Source organism: Lepidothrix coronata, unplaced genomic scaffold, assembly GCF_001604755.1.
Source record: "Lepidothrix coronata isolate B3197 unplaced genomic scaffold, Lepidothrix_coronata-1.0 Scaffold3, whole genome shotgun sequence".
Taxonomy (NCBI): domain Eukaryota; kingdom Metazoa; phylum Chordata; class Aves; order Passeriformes; family Pipridae; genus Lepidothrix; species Lepidothrix coronata.
This window is the reverse complement of record NW_016690183.1, coordinates 4,892,067-4,916,277: the sequence shown is the minus strand read 5'-3', so window position 1 is coordinate 4,916,277 and position 24,211 is coordinate 4,892,067. Positions and strand designations below refer to the sequence as shown.

Genomic DNA, 24,211 nt, shown 5'->3' with positions numbered 1-24,211 from the left:
GACACCACTAGCGACAGGCTATAAAATGCTCCAGGGAGACTTTATTGCAGCCTTGCAGTACTTAAAGGGGGCTTATGAAAATATGGAGAGTGACTCTTTACACGGGCTGGTAGATGGTGATAGGACAAGGAAGAATAGTTTTTAACTAAAAGAGGGGAGCTTTAGATTAGATACTAGGAAGAAGTTTTTTAATGAAAGGGTGGTGAGGCTGTGGATGCCAAATCCCTTGGAAGCATTCAAGGCCAGGTTGGATGGGGTCCTGTGCAACCTGATCCAGCTAGGTGATATCCCTGCCCATGGGGTCGAGGTGGGAACTACATGATCTGTAAGTTCTTTTGCAACACAAAACATTCTATTATTATGTGATTTCATAATGTTCTAGGAAAGACTGGTGGAACATGCTTCTGGGAAGTTTTGAGGTGTCTGAGGAGAGGACAACATCCCTGGAATGGGCCAGATTGAACAACTTGAGGTTTTATGTGTGTGCTCAGTACAGTACGTAAGTCTGAAATGAGTTGTAGTAGGTAGATAGATGAAGAAATTTTTTTCAGATTGAGTATTTTATGTCCTTTCTCCACTGTTACTGCTGTGGTTTAGCTTGTCTGTAAATTTAACACCCTTGGTGGTAGTGAGTTGAAGAACAACCATTGGATGTGCTGAATGAGTCATTTCCTCCTCCCAGTCATTTGATGCTCTCTCCACCTGAAGGGCTCTGTAACATTTCTGTGTCTATTTTATTTCCAGGTTTAATCTGCACAGGCAGCATGTTGCTGCTTCCAGTCCTTCTTGCAACTTTATTTTGGTCCCGTAAGCTCTTTTTTCCTTTCCCCTCTTCTTCCTGTGTACAGTGAATACAGTCCTGATTCCAAACTCCAGGAGCTTATCCCTCACATAATTTCTCTGCTTCCACTTCCAGGTGGAGACATGCAGTCAGCGCCAGTGCAAACCCCAGAGATGCACCATCAGATGAAGGGCAGATCTGCCAGCATGTCATGCCGACTGATGAACGAAGACATTGTGCACTGGTACAAGCAGCTTCCTGGAGAGCCACCGAAGAGGATACTGTACCTGTCAGGACATACATCTGCTTTTGATGACAGCAATGATAGAAATAGATTTGAAGTTCGAAAGGATGCTACTCAGCCCTTATATGGTCTCACGATAAAATCTTTAACCCCAAGGGATTCTGGCACTTACTACTGTGCATATTGGCACTACACCACAGCATTAGTCGATCAAAGATAAGCCATACAAAAAGATACTTTGTGCTTTGAACCACAAGCTCTGAACTCTGCAGCAGGAGAGGAAAAACAGCATCTTATGAAAACTATTAAATATATAATGTTAACTATCACTATATCACTTCAGTACTCACATGTATCTGCAACATCCAGAAACTGGAGTCTTCCCATCTCTTAAAGGTAGATATATGAAACACTGCTCTTAAAATGAAGGCTTAATTTTACTGAAAGCACTCACCTGACAGTGAACACAGCCAGTCTCTGTGTGGGAGCTATAAATCCCTTCTCTGTTAAAATGCTAGCAAGCAGAGCAATGTCTCCATCCCCTTAGTGCTTTCTTTTGAAAAAAAAGACAGGAATATGAAAGAGGGAGAGAAGACCAGATGATCTTGCACATCCTTCTTCATATTTTTCTTTTGTCTTCCTTTGCATTTCAGTCACTACAAATTCCTACAATAGCCCAAAAGACCTATTTTTATTGTCACAATTCCTCACCTGATGTGTCCAAGATATAACTGAAATCCTCAGCCATGAGCTATGCCCCAGGCAAGCAGAGCCTCTCAGAGCCTTTGGGTTAAGTGTACTGAGTTTTACAAATCAAATTCTACAATCACAGATTGGTTCTAGGAAAGATGACATTTTCCTGACATCTGGTCAGAACACTGATATACTTTTATGTCTTCAAGTTTCTGAACTAGGTTAGAGTGCACATGTTCAATATCCTTTGAGATATTCCTCTAATGCATCTGGACCTTAAAAATGGAGCCAAATATCTCCATGGTGGTGGGTTTACAGCTCCACAGGCTCAACTGAACACTGGTTTTGCTCAACTTTCTGTGTGATTTGAGTCTATAATGTCTTGCTATAGATGTTTCTGTCCTCCTCAACTATTTGAAACACAGGTTGGACTGCATGTGACCTCAGATATTAACTCAGATATTAACTTTTGTCTTTGTATCCTTTGGATCTGAGGATTTCTCACAACCAAAGAGGTTTCTGGACGGAGTTGAGAGCAACTTCCTGACACAGATGATTGAGCAGCCAACAAGGAAAAGTGCTCTGCTGGACCTCCAACTCACAGACAGTGGAGAACTTGTTGAGGATAGAAAGGTCAGGGCCAGCCTTGGCTGCAGTGACCATGAGCCACTGGAGCTCAGACTCCTGAGAGAAGACAGCAGAGCAAAAGGCAGGACCTCAACCCTGGACTTCAGGGGGGCAGACTTTGAAGTTCTTCAGAGATCTGCTTGGAAGAGTCCCTTTGGATACAACCCTGGAGAGAAGAGGTGTCCAAGAGAGCTGGTTGGTATTCAAGAGTCTCCTCCAAGCTCAAGAAGGGTCCATCCTGAGAACTAGAAAATCAAGTAGAGGCAGTAGGACTCCCTCATGGATGAGCAAAAAGCTACTGACTGAATTTAGGCATAAAAATAAAGTGTGCAAGAGGTAGAAGCAAAGAATCCAGGGCCTGCTGTTCAACTATGCAGGGATTTCAGGAAAGAAATAGTCCAGCTTGAATTGAATTTGGCAAATGATGTAAAGGGGAACAAGAAAGGATTATACAAATACAACAGCAGCAAAAGAAGGACAAGGGAAAGCTGCTAAGTAGGGCAGGGAAACTGGTGATAAATGACATGGGAAAGCCTGGGTTACTCAGTATTTCATTTGCCTCAGTATTCACACTTAAGAATGGCCTCCAGGAATACCAGGCCCCTGAGACCAGACGTAAAGTCTGGAGCAAGACATACCCTTTGGTGGAGGAGGATGAGGTTACTGAGCACTTAAACTGAACACACATAAGTTTGTGGCGCCTGATGGGATGCACCCACAAGTGCTGAGCAAGCTGGCCAATGCCTCTGCAAAGACTCTCACTTGTCTTTGAAAGCTCACAACAACCAATACAGGTTCTTGAAGACCAGAAGAAAGCAAATGTCACTCCTATTTTCAAGAAAGACAAAAAGGAAGACCTGGGTAACTACAGGCAGGCTAGCCCTATCTCAATCCCTGGGAAGATGATGGAACAACTAATTCTGGAAACCATTTACAAACACAGGAAGATAAAGACAGACAGGATTAGTAGCATTGATCAGGATTAGTAGCATTGATTTACAAAGGGGAAGCTATTTAGATAGCTTTAGATCCTGAAGCACTCTACAAAGGCTTGGATTTTGGCCATTTCATCTCTGACAAGTCTATTTAGTGATAATTTGAACCTGGAAAGTTATTTTGTAGAACACTATTCTAGCCACTGCATGTGTCCTCTTGGCATAGACACCATTATGTTTGGTCTGTAATTATTCCTACTGGGAGACTTACTGTGTTAGAAAGCTAGAGTACAAAACCTAGATAGTCTGTAAATTGGGCATTTAATCACTGACGCAATCACTGCCATATTTCTTTACTCTTCATCTGGGATCAGGTGCCTGGGGTAATTCTGCTGTGTGATCAGAAGAATATCAATGTACTGCTACTGTTTCATGCATGGCAGTTTTTTGCAACATGGGCTTGATTTCAGGTCCTCAACATACAATTGACAGTGCAGTTTTCTCTCTGATTAACAGCAGTTGCCCACGCAGGAGACTGTCATGGGATGCTGCTGAGATGAACGATCTTTTCCTTGACCCTCCTCCCCACTTCACCTTAAAATCTGTTTATCAGTTCTCTCTTCCTTGTCACTTTGTTGTGTTCTGCCAGTCTTTAAGTAATTTCTCCTTCTCACCTACCTCAGGGTGGCCAGACACAAAATTAAACAGGCTTTCCTATTGGGAATAAGGGGACCCTTTCCATTGCCTCCAAACCGAGAGAGGTGTCTCTCCTAGCCTGACTCTTCCTGGAACCCTGCATTCACAGGCACCTTTCCAAAGCACTTAGCAATGTGTGCTTACCACCAGCTCACTGCATGTAGCCAGCTGCCAACAGAAGGGAGGTAGAACAAATTCATTTCCTTCGTGCCTGATGAGTTGCAGCCCGGGCCCACCAATCACAGGGGAGTCCCTCACAGCACCAGATCGTCTCATTAAGAAGTCTCTCTGCCACGGCTGTTGACAGCAGCTTCTCTCTTTTGCTTTTCAGTCTTTTTTCCAGTGAGTGTTTGCATCTCAGCTGAGCTTAGAAACTGAAATCCTGCAGCTGTGCATTTCCTCCCACAACCTAAGCCAAAGTGGAGGCAAGTCCCTACCATGCAGCTGCCCTGGTTGCTGCAGGCTGATGGCCTCAGCTGCTTTGGGGGAGGGCACCAGCTGCACAGGGGCACTCCAGGCACTTCTCTACTCTGCAGCTACCTGACTAAGGTGAAGCAGCAAAGGGTGGTTCCTAACAGGATGGGGGAATGCCTCCCACCCACTCAGACACTGTGCACCTCTCTGCACCCCTCAGGTGATGGTACGCACACACTGCCCACCGGAGTCACCTCCAGGCTGATACCTTCACTCCACAATACATAGCTGCTCTCACTTGCAACCTTTTCTCGTTTGCTCTGACTCGAGTTTTATAGGGCCACCATCCTTGGATTTACCAATGTTTTTCATATTTACTTGGAAAGCAGACAGGACTACAGGGTTTTAACCAATTTTAGCATGTGGCAGCCTGGAGAGGGTTTTCTGAAAAGGCACCCCATCCTCTTGCACACAGAAAACCCATTGCTGAAGATCGTTCAAAAGAGTCACCTCCTCCTTCCACACAACACAGTCCCTCCCCAGCTGGCATCCCTTTCACTCTCTTCTGAGTCTCAACAAGAGTAGAGTGTGGCAAGCAAACATGCTGCTGCTGGCAGTGCTTGTTGCCACAGCCACTTGGTCTTGTAAGTACTTCCTTCTTATTCTACCTTCCCTCACAGGTACTCATGGCTATGCTAACAGGCATCTTTTACTGAATTCCAGCTAATTACATTATTTCTCCTTTTTCCTAGATGGATTTGCACAGGAAATTCCCATGCAGAGTCCTATATCCATCACCAAGTTCCAAAAAAGTGCACGAATGACATGTGAAATTCAAACATTAGGGGCAAATTTTGATGGTGCCGTCATACACTGGTATCTGCAGAAGGAAGGTGAAGCTCCAAAGAGGCTCTTGTTCCTTTCAGGAGGAAAAGCTACGGTTGAAACTGGCTTTCAAGCAAGCAGATACATGGTTGAAAGAATTTCTGGTCAGCGACGGTGTGTTCTTACAATAAAAGATGTAATTCCAACTGATGCTGCTACTTACTACTGTGCCTACTGGGATCCTCACTGTGATAGAAACTCAAAGATCATCAAGGCAAAAAAACACCTGCAACGTCTGAACCACAGGGTTGTAACTGTGCCATTCCACCAGTCTTCTCACTCCTTCTGATGTGAGTTGCTGAAAGGTCAAACCCTTTCCTGCTTCCCAAAGAGAGTAGCTAACCCTGCACAACTGTTCTTTTCAAAGTCTGGGTCATCATTAGGACTCCTGTCTTCAACACACATCCACTATTTTAAGGACAAAGGAAATCATCACTGCCTTAGGACTTAGCACGTAATTGCTGGACACTCCCCTGCTCCTTTGGTGCTGTTTGCACGCCATGGCAGAAGTCTGGTGGCCTTTAGGGGAGCAAACAGAGAAACATTGATTTTCTAGTCCAGCCACTGTTCTCCCCTAGGAAAGAGAAGGCAGCAAAAGCAAGACAACATACTGAAGGAAGTACTACCTTGGAGGATGGAAATTGTATACTTGGCACTGTCTATCACATCTAAGTAAAAAGTTCCCCCTTATATTCTTCCCTGTTGTACATGTACCAGCTGTTAGCCCCTGGAAAAACTGTAAGCCCTGTTTACCTAATTCAGATACCACAAAATCTCACACAGACCAATTTAAATTAGAGATTTACAGTCTCTTGTCCGCCACAGCTAATGATGTGCTACATATAACCATTGCCTTATTTCATTTTGTGTTAAGACAAATAGAATAAACATCATTTTATTTGAAGAAGGATATTTGCTGAAACTGTCAAGTATGATGGACTCACTTCAAATTTGCATGAAGTTAGTGTATGGCCCTGAGCACAGCAAGCATTTCACAGAAAAGCATAAGAGGAATAGTTTTTGCTTGTGACTATAGCCAAGTGTGTGCCTACTCTTCAGCTTTTCTTTTCCTGATGAGGGGTGTAATTGGATACTTGAAATGCTGGGGCATCACACAGTATGAGCAATGGGACTTCAGAAGTATCAAGCTAGGTGTGAATAAACATTACACACCAGTATCCTCCTGTCTTGATTGTCTTAAATGCAAAGTTTAAGCAGACAAGTGCTCAGTGATTTCATATAATCACATAATCATATACTAATAAAATGGCTTGGGTAGAAAGGGAACTTAAAGGTTGTCCAGTTTCCACCCCCCCACACCATAGACAGGGCATCTTCCACTTGATCAGGTTGCTCAGGATGATATCTGTAGGAGCAGCTGGATGGACAACACCAGCCACCTGGATGATAAAAGAAGAAGGAAATACTAAAGCAAAAATATTGTGGTCCTGAGTGAACCAGAGCTAAGATTAGTGTGTATGTGAAAAGAATCACAAGGTCAAGCTGGAAAGCCACTTGAAGCATGATTGTTCTCTGTGGCTGGAAGCAGTCACATGGGGGTGTGTGGTATGTGGGGAGATAAGGAAACATCTTGCTGGCTGGAGAGCTTGGACCGGGGCTTGGTAGAGAGTCTGTTTATAGAAATGGAGTAATAATGTTACAAGAGAGTTCTTCCTGGACAAAGTCTGTCTCCCATGGATTCATTTGCCGCAAACAGTGCAGAGTGAGGGACCTTTTTTTCTACAGATATCCAGTCTGGACTTAAACACTTCCAGGGAAGAGATATCCACAGCTTCTCTTGGCTGTCTATTCCAGTGCCTCACATCTTGCAGAGTAACGAATTTCTTCCTAACATCTAATCTAAAACTCCTCTCAAGTTCAAAACAGTTCCCCCTTGTCCTATCACTATCTGCCTGTGTAAAAAGCCACTCTTCCTCTTTTTTGTAACCCCCCCTTCAAGTACTGGAAGGCTGCAATGAGGTCTCCCCTGAGCCTTCTCCGGGCTGACCAACGCCAGCTCCCTCAGCCCGTTTTCATAGAAGAGATGCTCCAGCCCTCTGAGCATGTTTGCAGCCTCTGGACCTACTGCAGCAGGTCCACGTCTTTCTTGTGCTGAGGACTCTAGACCTGGTCACAGCATTGCAGTTGAGGTCTCAAAAGGGCTGAGTAGAGGGGGAGAATCACCTCCCTTGACTTGCTGGCCACCCCTTTTTAGATACAGCACAGAATGCAGTTTTCATAGCACAGGATATGGTTGGCCTTCTGGGCTGCAAGTGCACATTGTTGGGTTATATCCAGCCATTGGTCCATCAGAAACCTCAAGTCTTTCTCTGCAGGTCTGCTCTCAAAGCGTTTTTCTCTCAGTCTGGACTCATGTCTGGGATTGCCCTGACCCAGATAAGCACCTTGCACTTGGAGTTGTCAAACCTCATACTGTTCTCCTGGGCTCATTTCTCAAGTCTGTCCACATCCCTATGGATGGCATATTTCACTGTATCCTGTTGTTATCATTAGGGCTAGTCAATGGTGTGATGCACAATTCTCAGCCAGGAATTGGTAATGCCACATCCTGTCTCTGTTCATAGAATCTCATGGAAGCTTTCCAAAGTTTTCTCTTAGTTCAGTGAATACTTTTTTGTTGTTGTTTTCTGCCTTTTGTATGCAGTGGCTTGCAGCATCCAGCACTACTGCACTTGCAGTGGTGCAGGCAACATTGCCATTTTTTTCAAGAAACCTTACCTTGTGGTCCTGTCATGGTCTCAGAAAGCTTTCTGAACCAGATCTCATCCTCATCAGAACATGTGTCATCACTATACCCATTATATGATAGTGAAAGTGATGTGGACCATTAAGAGTCCCATTTCCAGTGGTTTCCCTTCCTTTCCCTTCCCTTCCCTCTGGCTTGATGCACAGGGTCACTAGCTGACTCCCGAGTCCACTCTTCCTCCCATGTGGCATTGCTCACTCTGCTCCAGGGCTGGCTTCCTTCTCTCTCAACAACAGCAAAGCATGGCATGCTTGTAGCCATAGCTGCTTGGTCTTGGAAGTCATTCCTTATGTTCCTTCCTTTCCTCAAAGGCACCTCTTGCAACCCGCCCCAGAAAGGGGAGGACAACCCGGGTTCTTATTAATAAATCTCTTGGGGTGGATTAGAGTGAAATAGCATTGAATAATCAGTGTTTGTAGGGTTTATTTTGGAAAAATTTTGTTGCATAGGTGAACAAGTATGTTGCTGTTCTGGGTATTATCATCTATAGCAATATAGCAACATTAGAGCATAGCAATATAGCACTATTAAAGCATAGCAATATTAAAGCATCTATAGCATCATAACAATATTAAAACAAAGCAATATGGCATTATTAAAACATAAAGATAACACTTAAGGAAATGCATAAGGGAGAGAAAGGGAAAGAAAGGATAAGGATGGAAAGATAGGTATAGTCACTGTCCACTGGATCCAGCGATGAAAGTTGGTAGTTGCACCTTCAATGTCTGTTGATTGAAGTGATGATCTTGCTCTGTTGGGGCTGGGGGAAGCCCCCAACAAAACTCAAAGATGTTATGAGTTATTACACACTTCTAGCTCAGGTGGGAACGCCTTGTGGCGTCCCCGAGGTGGGAAGTTTTTCAGTGGATAGTGTCATGGGACATGTCGCTGAGTCTTCAACATCTCCTAAGACAGCTGCAGCTACAGCATCAATCATGGTCCATCATGGTCTGACATTTGAGATGCATAGCCCAGGCTAGATGTGCAGAGTTATCTGTGAAGGAACAAGATTCAGGATGGGAGAGGTTCCAGGCGTGGAGAAAAACATACAGCAATTGACAGGACTTTATGACACGGACTTAATAGTTCTTATGTGTTTATAAATATATACATTGTATGTTTCCCCAAGATTTGTATCTCCCGGGCATGTCCAGGCCTGCCGGCTTCCCTGCTTCCCTGCTCCCCTCTCTGACAGGCTGAAGAAGCTGCAGAGAGGAGACAGTTACCATTTGCCCTTTCCTTCCCCGATTCCTCCCACGTTCCTCCCCCTTTGCCTGTGTCCCTACCCCGATTTGTTCCCCTGTTTGTCTGTCTCATGCTCCACCCCACAGTCTAGCCCTTTCCCCACCTGAAACTCATAAAACCCCTACACCCCTCAATAAAGTATTCCATTTGCACCTCTACCTTGTCTCCAGACCCATCCGTGCTGTGTCACGGCCCCATCCCCCCTCGGACCGTGGCAGTTATGTAAAGGGAGGACATTGGCATGATAAGAGGGATTTCTCACACCTTGCAGGATTTGCCTCTTAGCCTCTTTCCTTACCTGGAAATCCACTTTGTAGTGTCAGGTGTGCATCTGCACCCAGGAGAGTTGGACAGTGGCACCCATTTGTCTGATCTGAAGGTCCTTTGGCAGTATTCAGGGAGGGGTGGGCTTTGTTGCTTCTTGTCAGTTTGTGAAATTCTTTTGGTGATCTTAGAATGTGTAAGTCATTAACTGTTACAGTCTCTGACAGCACCCATGACTGTGCTAACAGGCATCTTCCCAAATCCCTGAATTCTGGTTAATGAACGAACTTTTCCTCTTTTTTTCTAGGTGGCTTTGTGCAAGAAATTCCCATGGAGAGCTCTCTGTCTGTCACCAAGTCTAAACAAAGTGTACACCTGGAATTGTCCTTTTAAAGGTGACTCTGAAGATTTTGGTCACACCACCATGACAATGTTTGTATCAAAAGAAGGCAAAAAAAGCTTCAGATAGGATTTTCTGCTTCTCAGGTGTAAAAGTAGTAAATGATGGCTTCCAAGCATACAGGTACATGACTGAAAACAATTCTAGCCAGAAACTGTATTCTAACAATACACAATGTCGTTCCAGATGACATTGCTACTGACTATTGCCCCCACTGTTACAGTCACTGTAGTAGAAATTCAGACATCAGAGGCTCCCTCAGCGTCTCAACAACAAATAACTTGAAAGATCCCAGTATGCTTCCTTTGGTGTGGATGAGCCATCTGGTGCAGATGTAGGCTGTGGAATAACAGGATATAGTCAGTGCTGACTGATCCCTTGGAAACATCAGCTGTCGAAAGCTCAAGATTTTGACTTAGCAAGGGCAAATGGAACAGTAAAGGTTCAACACCTAATCCATCCTCTTCATTCCAGATTCTTCTCCTTATCACTCAGTCATATCAGTGATCTGGTTGTAAGGGTTTATTTAATGGAAAAGGGCATTTTTCCACATTGTTGTTCCTGAAAATAGGCTAGCATGTTGTACTGTGGCTCTTCAAAGAATTTGACCTGACAAAGAAAATTGAAATAGAGAGCTTTAGCCTGAAGGTTCTTAAAAATTTTAAGCAAAGGAAAAGGAGAGTTCTTTTAGTTTGCAAGTCAGCAGCTGTCAGAGGAGGAAGATTTTCTATTTATTGACTGAGATTTGGAGGTGGGTATTTTTGTTCTCTTTTTTGGGAGCTGTATCATTCCCTTTCCCCATGTTCTTGCTTATCACTATATGTGTTTCACTGGTGTTGGATCTAAATCATCCAAAAGATTGGAGATAGAGTTAGCAAAGTTAGGAGAAAAAAAAAACCAAACAAGGCTTTCCATAGTTAAACCCAACTTTTCCTACTTGTGTTTCATATGCAATGCATCCATCCTAGTTACTACCTCAAGGTGCGTGCTGACTCTAATGCCTGAGAAATTAATCCATAGAGCTTTTTCTCTACCATTAAGCCTCTCCCTAATATTCTCCTTTTGCTGTGAGACCCTGAAAGTCTCCTCTCGTGGTTCATTGAAGTGTAACTCTTTAAAGAATATTAATCTGATGGGATGAAAAAGTGACATAATTTCAAATGTGTATTAGGTCTCCAAATGACTGTAAGTCAGTTTTATCCTGCTCATACTTGCAAGCCCAGATCATACAGGGGAGTTGACAAGCTATCTTCAGTATGAAGTGTTTCACTTCAAATGAGACCTTCCAGCTACTCACTGTTATCAACATAAATCCAATAGCACCTGCAACTGCAGGTGATATGGTGGTGGTCTCCTTTACTCTGTGTCTAAGGACGTGGCAGGAAAAGCACCGGTTGGCACTATTCTCTCGCTATGTCATTCCTGCCCTTGTTTTGTATTGTGATCTGGATGTTCCTGTCCAGAAGACTTCAGTGTACACCACCGCTTTTTTTTACGCCTACTTCAGCTGAAAGACCTTCACCCTCTAGTTCCTCCCTCTAACCTGAAATAGTAATTTCTCAACATAGCTTTGCGGTCAGTATGCCACAAGAGATCTCAGAAATACTCTAACTCAGTTTATTTTAAATGCCAAACTAAGCATGCTGGCTGTTTGATTGGCAGAAGTGGTAACTCCTCTGATGTTATCTTGGACTGTTGTATAAGAAACCTCTGCACAAAAGTGTCCTTCTCCCACCAGCTAGTATACGAAAAGCTGCCAGTGAGTTGCTGTAGCAGAGTCTGGAGTGATTCCAAGAGATGGGCAGGCAATAACCACGTCCTGAGGGCAGAAAACACAACCTGCAGCATACAGACACCTTCACAATGCTTTTGATGCTCTCTCTCCCTCCTTTCCCTCTGCTGAACTGTATTCAGACAACGAAAAATGAACTCCATGCTAGTAGTACTTGGTGTCACTTAATTGCAAGTGAGAAGGGGTGTAACGCTTTGGGAAAGAGCTGGATTTTCACCTGAAGGTATGTGGGATTTTACATGCAGAACTCTGTGTACCTATTTGTGCGTCTAAAATCGAAAAAGAACCTTCATCTAATTCTAAGGCATTAAGAGGAGGGGTTATCTTACAAATTTGCAACACTTCAGGGAAGAGATTTGCTCTGAAGGGCATTAGGTATCAGCTGAACATCCAGATACAAGTCTGAAATTCCTGACAGCAGCCAAGGGCCGGGCCTTTGTGCAGACTCCCAGGGATGATGGGGAAAAAATGGGATTTTCTTCATCAATGGTATATCAAGAGAGCATGCTAGCTTATTGCAAAGTCAAAACATGGTGTGGAGCACCTGGATCAAATACTTTGGCATGGGAACAAAGCTTATTGTCTCTAGTAAGTACCATTATCATTGAACTGATTTTTGCAGAATCATTCAGATTCTCAGAAAATTAAGAATGAAAGACTGTAGGAAAATTAATTTCTTCCTGATAAATTGTGGGGTTTTGTTAACTGTGCATTGTGCCCCAGTTGGGTGGGTTGATGATAAATAAATATATCAACCTTGTTAATATAGATTACCTCTAGAACAAGTTCTGAATATTAATAAAGGATGGGGGAATGGAAAAATGAGGAGGGGTAAAAATTTAAATATTTCAATGGATTAATTTCTGTTTTGGGAATCTTCTTGACAGTTTACTCTCAGAACAGCAAGTGAGAAATGCAAAGAGTTTTTGATTGATAGAAGTCGTCCAGTCTAAACCGATTGGGAAGAAAAATTCCCTGAATGTAATAAATTACTAGTTCCTGGCCCTACTGAAAGTAACTTTGTTACTTGTGCATTTGTATTATTCTTAATTGTTGTGAAGCTATGCAACCAATAGGATGAATGCTGGTTTCAGCATAAAGTATATAACAATGCCTACAGTACGTTGCTCATAAAATACATGGTGTTATCAAGATGACTATAATTAAGTCAAATTGCAAACAGCTGAGGAGAGTTACAGGGAAATTTAAAATGTTATCTATCCATGACTTTGAGCAAAATTTTTCTGAACTTCTTACTCATTACAAAACTTGAAGTATCTCTAAAAATGGTACTCTAGTAAATGTTGAAAATTCACCTATTGCACTGGATCAGAGAGAATTTTTCTGTAGCCTATGCAAGAAAAGTACAGTGCAGGAGATATTGCTAAGCATTATCAGAGTGGGGGATCCTGATGTCAAAATATTTGGAAGTGGAACTGAGCTTACTGTTTCAAGTAAGTACAAAATATAAAACTTAACTACTTCTGAAATGCTTTTCAATACAATTAGATATTGGCTGGCATGAAGTGCTCTGCTATTTTAATTCCCTCTAGTTTTAATCCTTCTGAATTCTTTGCAGGATTTCCCCCTTAAATAGCATTCCATTTGCAGAACACAATGTAATTGTTTTGTTTTTCTGTATTGAAATGGGGGAAGTACAACGGCTATTGCAGCATAGATGTATACTAACCCCAGCATTATTTTCTTTGCAAAGATGAATTTTAATATAGCAAAGAAAGCATTTGGAGAACAGAAAGATGTTTTTGTCTCTAAGTATGCACATTCAACCTTTGTGATATTCCTAATTCATTCTGAAAGAAATGTATCCAACCTTTGTGCTACTCATATTCTTTGAAAAGCAAAACATTTTCCTTTAGGACTGTATCTGACTATACCAAATGAAAGCGTTATCTGAGGCATGTCCAAAACGGTTTTAAAGTAGGCATAGCTGACAGGCTGCTCTCTCTTCCTAGCTTTTGCAGAAACTAGTAGTTATTACTGCTATTAAAGAAGAATGCTAAATTCAAAATATTCTGGCATAATTATCAGAACTGTTTTGCTTCAAGTAAACTTCAGGTGCTCTGATACTTGCCTGAGATTTGGCTCAGCTAAGCATCTGAGATGGAAAGAGTTTGCCTAATTTTGCCCCACTGGTTAGTGGGAGTTTTGATTCCAATCAATGCAGGGTCTTGCTTCATTTTATGGACAACAAAAATATTGGCTGGTGGTCTCACGCTATGCAGATCTCTGCATAATGTTCACCATTTCTAGGTCTGATTTTATGGGGGTGTATAAGGAGCAAATTACTTTGCCAATATCTGATCAAATAGATCTTCTGATGATGATACCCCTTTCCAGAAAGCAGAGGTGGAGCCAAGGCGCTCAATCTGCATCATCCACCTATACTTTGGGAAAACTCAAATTAGTTGAGATGAATCCTGTCCATTTAACAACATACCTGCCCTCAAAAAACTACACACCTTTTTTTTTTTTTTACTTTACTTTAGGTGAATGCTCCTTTTTTTACTTCACTAGGGTCTAAAAATTGATTCTATAGCAAATCTGATTTTCTTTAAAGAATACTATTTACCCATGTAAACACAACAGATATTGTAAAGACTTTATTCACTGTGATTGGTTATTACAACAAGGTATTTGGCTCAGGTACAAAACTCGTTGTGTCAGGTAAGTTGCATGTTATATTCATACAATTCATACAATAAGCTATAGGAACCTGGAGTGGTCATATAGATGTATTATACTGTCTCAGAGTTGGCACCATCCTTGCACAGGATTCTCCTCCCCAGCTCGCCATTCCTACTTTGAGGCTTGTGGTATTTGCAATGCAGTCATTTAGGATCACAAACATATCTGAAAAAGAGCTATTTTGAGCCAGTTTTGATCATAGTTCTCCTAGAATCTGGTGGAAAAAGGCTTGTAATAGTTTCCAGAGCCCTTGTTCTTTCCTCCAGCTGGGCTGAAGGAATTAGCAGGGAATCAAGCAGCTGTGAATTAAGCATTAAAAAAGAAAACCTCTTCTTAATACAGATACAAAGAGCAGTATGCACCGGTCATTGCAAAAATTATTTCTTTAGTTAGGCTAGCAAAAGTGAAATAACTTGTCCGTAATTATTTTTCACATCTGCTGCACTTTGGCAATAGAAATAAATTAGTGTCTCCAAATGCTCTTCTCATTGCTTAATAACTACTTGATAGCAAAGCTATTAAGTTAATAATAAATTAATTAATTATTCAGCATTAATTATCCTGAATTACTGCTTAATAATTGCTTAATGAAGAAATGATCTTTTTTTACCTTTCGTGCAGAGATATTTATTTTAATGGAAGGTGGAAAAAAAAATATTTTTCACACTAGATGTACTTTAAATGCCATAATCCTGAAGTAAACAACAACACAGAAACAGAGCAGAGGAACTACTGCTACCAAATGTTTTAAGCCTGGCTAAATACATAAACATATGTTAGTATATGAAGCAAAGATTGGTTCTAATGATTTATGCCAGAAAGACTAACTAAATCATACCTATAGTTCAATGGAAATATCTGTGGCATGTTGGTTTTAGTGAAAATCCTTGCCTTATTAATCAAGTAATTGCCATGCTTTTTGTATCTACAGTTTAATATATTTTCAAGCATCAAATTCTGTAGGATTTTGTCTCTATGCAGACAAGGATTCTGAATCATTAATAGAGTAAGAGGGTTGTAGTTACTTCACACTTAAGATTGTTAAGGAATTGAGAAAACCAGGACTTAGGATAAGGCTCTTTGGGAATAGCATCATTAGCTGTGACTGAATCCAAATATTCTGCATTCATGTAGCCAAATAGACTCCTACTGTTTGTATGATGGTTCTTAAACATGGTACTTTTCCAGCCAAAATCACAGAATCATAGAATGACCTGGGAGGGAAGGGACTTTAAGATCACCTAGTTCAAACCTTGAGCCGTGGGTAGGAAAACCTTTCACTAGACCAGGTTGCTCAGAGCTCTGTCCAACCTGGCCTTAAACACTTCCAGAGACGGGGCATCTACAGTTCTCTGGGCAACCTGTTCCAGTGTCTCACTATTCTCACAGTAAAGAATTTTTTTCTACTATCTAATCTATACCTACTCTCTTTTAGTTTGGATCCATTCCCTCTTGTCCTGTCACTACATGCTGTAGTAAAAGTCCCTCTCCATCTTGTGGAATCCCTTCAGGCACTGGAAGGCTGCAATTAGGTCACCCTGAAGCCTTCTCTTCTCCAGCCTGAACAATCTAAGTTCTCTCAGCCTTTCCTCATAGGAGAGGTGCTCCATCCCTGTAATTGTCTTGGTGGCCCTCCTTTGGACTCGCTCCTACTGGTCCATGTCTTTCCAGTGCTGAGGACCCCAGAGCTGGAGTCAGGTCTACAGGTGGAGTCTCACCAGAGTGGGTTAGAGGGACAGAATCACCTCCCTCAACCTGCTGGGCATGCTGCTTTTAATGCAGCCCAGGACACAGTTCACTTCCTGGGCTGCAAGTGCACATTGCTGGCTCATGTCCAGCCCCTCATCCACCAGCACCCCCAGGTCTTTCTCAGCAGGTCTGCTCTTGTTCTGTTCATCTCCCAGCCTGTGTTGATACTGGGGGTTACCCTAAACCAAGTCCAGCATCTTGCACTTGGTCTTATTAAACTTCATGAGATTCCCATGGGCCCACTTCTTGAGCTTGTCCAGGTCTCTCTGGATGGCATTCTATCCTTCAGACAGCAGTTTCTGTAATGGAATGTACCGTTGTGGAATGGTATTTGCTATTTGGTTCTGGCACAAAACTTATCGTCTCCAGTAAGTGTTTTCAAAATCTTATATTTTTAAAGGTTCTGTAACGGGAAAGCTTTGGAAGGAAGTCAGATGGATTTTTAAGGTATCTGGGGAGGCTCACCATAGGGACTACACTACATTATTACCAATTGAAATACCTGAAATCTCTGTCAAGCAGGACAAGAATGCTGTTTATGAGCTGAGTGTGCTGAATGCCCTCAGCTCCCCATGGCTTGAAGGGGAATAGAGGAGCTTTGAGCATTGGACAAAATTACTCCATTTTGTGGGATCATCCAAGTAATAAGAATTAAAATTTCAGCTGAAGAACACAGTGACATTATTTATAAATCATATTTCTAGATACTTTTAAGGAAACCATAGAGGAGTTTAATTAAGAAAACTTTTGACAGCTAATCTATAAAAGCATCTATTTTGAACTTAAATATTTAATAACTCATTGATTACAAACCTAACACCAGAATTTTATTTGTACAATGTTTTGCAGTCCCATTGCATTGTTACAAGAGAGAAAAGACAGATTTTAGCTTAAGAAATATATGTTCATGCTTATATACTATTTGAAAAAGTAAAACCTATATACCTCTTAAAACCTGCCTCCGAAAATTGTTTAACAAGGTAAACAGCAACATTTTTGAATGTTTAACTAAACCAAAAATGACAGTGAAGTTTAAAGTTCATTACTGTAAAATTCTTCAGAAAGAATCAGATAATTTGCCCAGAAAAGCCAGTGTAAACTGTCTTATTGACTTCAATGACTTTACAGATCAGCCTGAAATTACATCAAAGCCTACAGCCAATTCTACAAGTTTTCATCCTTTTTTTCCAGAAATGTACCTACAAAGATATTTTTCTCACATGTAAACGTGTATATATGCAAAACTTAATTCGTTCAGTTCTCCACTGTCATCCATTTACCTGTGTATGTACATGCACATACACAACTGGAGTTATTCAAGCAATGTACTCAGCACATTTCCTCAGTACAGTGGTATGATTTATGTGTTTTATTTAAGCTAAGCATCTAGGGTCTTTTTATGGCAAATGGAAAGATACTGGCAATTCCAGAGGTGGAAATTATTCTATCTTAACAGAAGTCTCTACGCAGCTGGAAGGATCTCTCTCACTTCTCTATTTAGACTTGACAATCCAGGAGAATAATGTCAAACTAGCCAATTATATTTTAGCGTGATGGAATTAATCAGGACAACTTACTAAGCTTCGAGGCTTTGCGGAGTGCAATGTCATTAGGACAAGAGCTACTTCATGGTCTTCTGAACATATATAACTCTGGAACAAATAATAATTTTAGAAATTACTTTAATTTCCATCCGTGGGAGAACTGATGCATAAAGAATATGAAATTAATTCCTAAGTTAATGTTAGAGAACCAAAATATTGTTCAAAATTTTACTTCTGGTACAACAGAACTCTGTCCACATCGTCATTTCACTGACAAATCTCTGAAACTAAGGAAATTCTTAATAAAAGGGTTATCCTTTTGAAGGTAGAAATGCCATCTTTGTTTTTAAACAATAAGTCTGAAATACTTCAAAAAATCACTGAGTTGTTTTAGGGGAGATACAATGTAGAAGATTGCTCTAGAATAGCCAGATCATTTAAAGAAAGGTGGAAGCTTTTTGACAAAAATACATTTTTATATTAATATGCTTTCTCCCAGTGCACCACTGCACCACTCAGTCAGACCACAATGTAAACCCTGTGCATCCACTTGCTCAAATTCAGTAGCAGAGATTTACATAGGAATCTAAAGACAAAAACCAGTGTAGGGAGAGGAACACCTAAAATGCCTCTGCTGCCTTAAAAAAATAGTCTTAACCAATTCTTTCTATACAATGAAAGTCAATTTTGAAAACTGTATCCAATCTTCACTTGCAGTTAAGCCTAGAAAAAAATGATTGCCTGTGAGCACTGCCTATGCAGTCACTGCAGAAGCTCATGTTGAACTAAAGCAGATTCTAAAATTTACTATCCACTTAAATAATATCAAAATGTCATCTCTATGTGGACAAAATCTGGATGATTTTGACTCTTCCTAATAACATATGGCTTAATCCAGAGAGGCAAACAAAACAGAGATTACCTACAGTTAAATTGTGGAAACAGCTCATTTTTAATTTAAAATATATTCATGTATCTTCATACTGAGTATACAAAGCACATCACGTACAACAACCCTGGGATGGCTTAGATATGCTGTTTAGATGTAGAAATGTTATCTAGATATAGCATATTCTATTGCTTTAGTTTAGTTTTGGTTTTTCTGTTTCAGATGTGTTAATTAAATAATTTAAACTGATCTAGTATTAAAGGAATGGCATTGCCAAACTTTGGTGTTCAGGGGATTTTGCGATTCCTTTTTCCTGTCTTGATAAAGATTTTCACCTGGCAAATACATGGAATGCCTTAAAATAGAAAGGCAATAATAAATTTGCCCCCCCCCCAAAAAAAAATCACAAAAGTAATACTGGCTTCTAAAATTTAATTAGATATAGCAGATGCTTATTAATTAGCAGTGGGGACTTATACTGGGGACATAAAACTGCAAAGATTTGAAAGGCAAGTTGTCTACCTTTAATATTCTGTAGACAAAATTTTCATGTACTTGTTTTTGCACAAATATTATAAAGCAATATTAAATTACTTTTACTGAATAAATGAACAAATATCTTTCAGGAAATATTACTGTTACTTTATAATTGTCAAGAGTGGAGCAGATAGTGCCCTGATGGCAGTACTGCTTGGAAGGTTGTGGGTATACAGGCTGTCAGGTAGCTGCCTGGAATTTTCTAATTCAGTTTCAAGAGATTAATAGCTATTAATATCTTCAACAGTATTTTAGTTTTTCAACGTTTCTCAAAAGAGCATTCACATTTGTTATGGGCATTTTAAAACTTGTTAATAAGGCATTTATTTTGCTGTTCTTCAGAATTTGTATTTTGTGGCTGTGTATTTATTTGCTGTACACTATTGATCTTTCAAATCTTTGTTTTTTTAATTTTCTTCCCTCCATAACCAATCCAGACAAAGGAAGCTCTCCACCAGCAAACTCGGAAATCCTGCAGAAAAAACATGAAAATCAGATAATGTATGTTTGTCTTATTGAGAAATTCTACCCAGAAGTTATTCGAGTGACATGGACTGATGAAGAAAAGGAGATAACAGAAAACGTAGTAAAAGGTGATGCTTGGCAACCCACAGAAGAGGATGAATACTCAGTTGCCACCTGGTTAACTGTACCAGCAGACAACAAAGACAAGAAATATTACTGCAAATATGAGCATGAAAGCCAAAAGAATTCACTGCCATCACAAGGTATATGCAACATGTTAAAAATTTAGTTCTACGAATCATTAGAGACATCCTTTTTCTTTGCAATAAAATTAGAGAAATGGGACTTGCCACTACTGCTTCAGAAGACATCTGTGCTCCTTGGCACAGCAATAGCTAAAATACGCAACTGGAAAAACTACCAAAATTTTCCCAGGAAAAGCAACTCAGCCTGTGCTATGCTCCCCAAGTGAGCATGCCTTTGTAACAGAAAAATAACAGTTATTGAACCTCATCAGGTGTAAACAAGCATAGCTACAAAAGGTCTGCACTGAAGCACATCAGTTACTTTCCAGTTTACAGAAGTTACTGTGAAAATAGTAACACCTCTCATGGCTTACAGGTTTAAGTCCCTCTGACACCCCCTGACATTAGTCATAGCTATAAAAAACTAACGAGTTAAAAACGAGGTTGATGAGGATGTAGAACAAAATTTAAATATATTACTTACTCATAGTCCAAAATAGTGAGATAATAACCATGTATAAGAATAAGATTTTGTGTTTAATTGTGGAAAGATTGATAATGCAAAGCAAGATCTGAAAGACAATGCAACTTTAAAGAAAAAGTAACTTATATTCAATGCAAATTGTTTAAATCATGGTAATAATTATAAAAAAGTGATCTAAATTGGTTTAAGTAAATATTTTCTCCATACCTACCTCTGCTTAACTTACTATAAATTCGCGTAACTCCAGTGAGTGAGAGCATAGCCATAAATAAACATTACATTTCAACCTTCAAAATATATTCTGACAAAAATATGCTTTAAGCTTATTTTGATGGAAGATGTACTTAGAGAGGCAATATGGATGTCTTTAAGCCCATATATCTATGCATAGAAACAACATAAAAAAGAATAAACACAAATTTGCTACTTCAAGAACTAAAAGGGTGTATTTTAGAGAAAAATCATCACCAAAATAGCAAATTCCCAATAGGGAAACCTTAGATCATACACTCCTCAATATTATTCTTTAGTGCTGAACAACCATTAACATACTAATTGAAGTCCCTTCCAAAGTAAATTATTCTGCATTTCTAATAACAGTAAACTGTGAAGGCAATCAGACTCCAGCTTCTTCAATAACAAGATCAGCTGGTCAAACTGACTCCAGTTTCAAGTAAAAGAGACTGCTGAGGAACAGCCTGATGGACACGTTCCTGAAAGGGTAGAGACACATCTCCCAGTTATGGCAACAAATACCCAGTCACTTCTCTTCCAGCATTTCTCCTCTTCAAATTCTCTCTGCAAATGAATCCTACTTGTGAATATCTGCTCTGCAAACTGATCTTAAGCATCCTTTTTTGTTATGTAGCACTAACTTCCCATCTACTTGTTGCTCTACTGCCCCCCTATTTCTCAATTAAAGAAAAGCCTAACTAGGGCATTTAAACTCTCTTTCCAGTAAATTCTACGAAGAATGCTCCTCAGGAAGGGGACTGCAGCGCAATTTTTAATAGAGGTAATTTAATGTATTAAAATGTGGGAAAGTGGTGCATGTCATGCAAGAGATAGCTATTGCTACGTATGCTCAGAACATCACAAAAATTATAGTGTAAATAGTGCTTTTAAGTCTGGAGTCTGCCACTTAAAAACACTTCACTGCTACTCTGAACTAACTTTTGGTTTGGGTTATAAGGGGACCTCCTATCTTTATTAGGAGTTTTATTAGGATGCTACAGATGCTGTTTGGGCTATTAGCCCGCATTAATTGCCACTTTATTAAACACCTGGAGTAGTGAAATGTTAAACACTTCAGCTGATGCTTCATCAGCCTAGCAATTGCCCAGCACTTCGGACAAATGAATTGTTTTTTTAGCTTGAATGGGGTTTTAGGAAGAATTATGAGCACCTATGTTCAAAAAATCCAACACAAAAGGATTCAAACAAATGTGGTGCTACTGGTAATAAGTGCTGGAAGCACTACAATTATGTTCTTGCCTTTGCAAGGAATAATAACCCAGGGGCATGTGCTAAGAAGCTCAGTTGGGCTTGAACTTGTTAGCAGTGAAAACCCACTCGAAGGACAGTCAGATATTGTACTTGCCACTGGTGTCAACGTAATTGCAGCAGTAAACTGACTACATAGTCCCAGTTCTACCCATCTTTTAGGAGGCTGTACAATATTGACATTAAACAATACTTTTCTGTCTTATGTTATGATTACAGATGTTACGTTTCCAGATGTTACGCTTCCAGATCACTTAATGCACAGGACAGCATATTTAGTGTACATCATCCTTCTTCTGAAGAGCAACATGTACTATCTTATCATACTCTTCTTCATCTACAGAATGCGATCTCCAACCAAGCACCAAGGAAAGAAAGTGTAAATGCTTGTTTAAGAAAAGGTTACAAATTGATCGTGGATTTCCTTTGCTTACCTATATAGACTCCCCTGCTCTGTATTAGATGTAACGGCAAAAAAAAAAAATCCCAAAATAATTTTCTAGCATTACTGCATAGGGTTCATTTTGCTTTATTGCTAGTGTTTTTATATCAGTCTGGTTTTCCTAATTTTTTTGAATATCAAACAAGGATAGGCAATAGCAGTAATAGATTTTAATCCAGAGTCCATATTGCAAAATGAAGAAGGTACTCAGATTGGAAGTAGTTATGCATGCAGAAGAGTAGGGATGCAATGGTACTTTTAATATATAAAGCACAGATGGGTTTTGTCATTGCACTTAAGGTTTAATTAGGAGCATTCCCATGCAGTAAATTCACAGATATTTTTCATTTTTATTTTCAGTGATTTGTTGCCACTCTCATTTACCCAACAAATAAGGACTTAATTATTCTGAAGTGATGAGTGCTTTAAAAGACAATTAAACATAATTTTTAAAAGTGAATATAGGAGTTTTGAATGAAGAAGTCAGATGAGAATAAAAGCAATTATAAGGTGCGTGCATACAGAAAATGAAGAAATCCACCAGCACTGTGACAGTCTGAAAATCTGCACATTGTGTTTTTAAAGAGAGAAACCAATCTTAATTATCATATACATCACCTTGTTTAAAGACACCTTTTTAAATTGAGCAAAACCTCAAATCTGAAGCTTTGATAGAGAAAGTATTTTCCCAAAAGAAGAGAAATTCTCAGATGTTGGGCTTTGAACTCTTAATCTCCAAGTTCCACAAACCAGTTCCTTTCAAGTTTATGCAGAAAAATAGGAATTAGACATACTGGGATAAAGCACTTGCTCAGTTTTTGTCGTACGTTTGTTGATAAGTGCTTGCAGCATTTACACTCACTGCATCTTTAATGATGAGAGCAATAAAAGCTTTCCTCCAGCCGCAGTTGTGAGGTCTCTGTTTGTTCTCCAGAATTTCCACAGCCTGTATAAAGATGCCTAGAAAACCTGATTCATTTCTCTGTTCATATAAATTTCTCAGGAAATTAAAGATCCTTAAAACATTAGTTTTCTGCTTTTCAGTTAAACAGGAACACTTTTACAGAGAACAATAAAAGCTAATCTGTTACATTTTTTCTGTTGCAAAACAGAAAGCTAGGCTTTGTAAAACGGAGCTAAGCCAAGCCGGGGGGGAAATGTTACATACAAAAGGACTGCCTGCCTCCTAGGGCTCATGCCATCTCCATCACAAGGGAACAAAAGTATGTCAGGCTCAGTTCTAACAACCACAACTATTTTGTTAGTAGCATATCTTACAAGTTATTTTACAATCTGTATATTGAAGCCAAAACACCGAATTACTGCCTTAAATGTCATGTTACTCTTCAGTGCAAAGAAAGACGTGATTTCTAATCTTCAGTCAAACTCTGTTTGAGAAATGGCTGGGATTCCATGCTATTATTTATTAAGGTTTGGTTCTGGTCAGAGCAAAACAGAACAGCTACAAAGGCATTTTTGGGATGTGGTTACTACAGATTTCCGTAGCACCATGGATACTACCTGGATATTACATGGCTCTCCCCTGCCTTTATCCCTGCTAGAGAAATGCTTGATTGAATAAATGGACCAAGATCTCTCTCACTGAAATGACCCCCAAATCCACTTTTTGTGTCTCCTAAACAAAACTGAAAGATGTCATCCATGCAGTATAGGAAAACAGAGAGAAAACTGTTTTAGCTTTTTTCACATATAAAACCCTTGCCTACACACAACCCTAAACCATGTTGAGCACAGCTATCACCTCACAGTTTCTGTTTTTTTTCTAAATGCTTGGCTGCAACGTTTTACATCTTGCAACAGCTCACATTATTTATAGAAATGTACACTATTCATACTAAGTTTTTAATTCTCATTTATTTAGCCCAAATAAGAGGACAAGT

At 40.0% G+C, this 24,211-nt stretch overlaps 1 protein-coding gene and 1 gene segment (V, D, J or C); both read left to right on the top strand.

Moving 5' to 3' along the window:
- The first annotated feature begins 196 nt into the window (after positions 1–196).
- Positions 197–23,988, top strand: LOC108501598 (tyrosine-protein phosphatase non-receptor type substrate 1). Its single transcript, XM_017823664.1, has 7 exons — positions 197–495; positions 745–807; positions 917–1,223; positions 16,529–16,569; positions 19,609–19,899; positions 21,324–21,380; positions 22,088–23,988. The coding sequence occupies exons 1-7, from the start codon at positions 399–401 to the stop codon at positions 22,249–22,251; spliced, it is 1,020 nt and encodes a 339-aa protein (XP_017679153.1). The 5' UTR covers positions 197–398; the 3' UTR covers positions 22,252–23,988.
- On the top strand, positions 4,725–6,348 carry LOC108501601. The segment is given in 2 exon segments: positions 4,725–5,034; positions 5,143–6,348. Coding segments are annotated over 2 exon segments (465 nt in total).
- Positions 23,989–24,211: the final 223 nt, after the last annotated feature.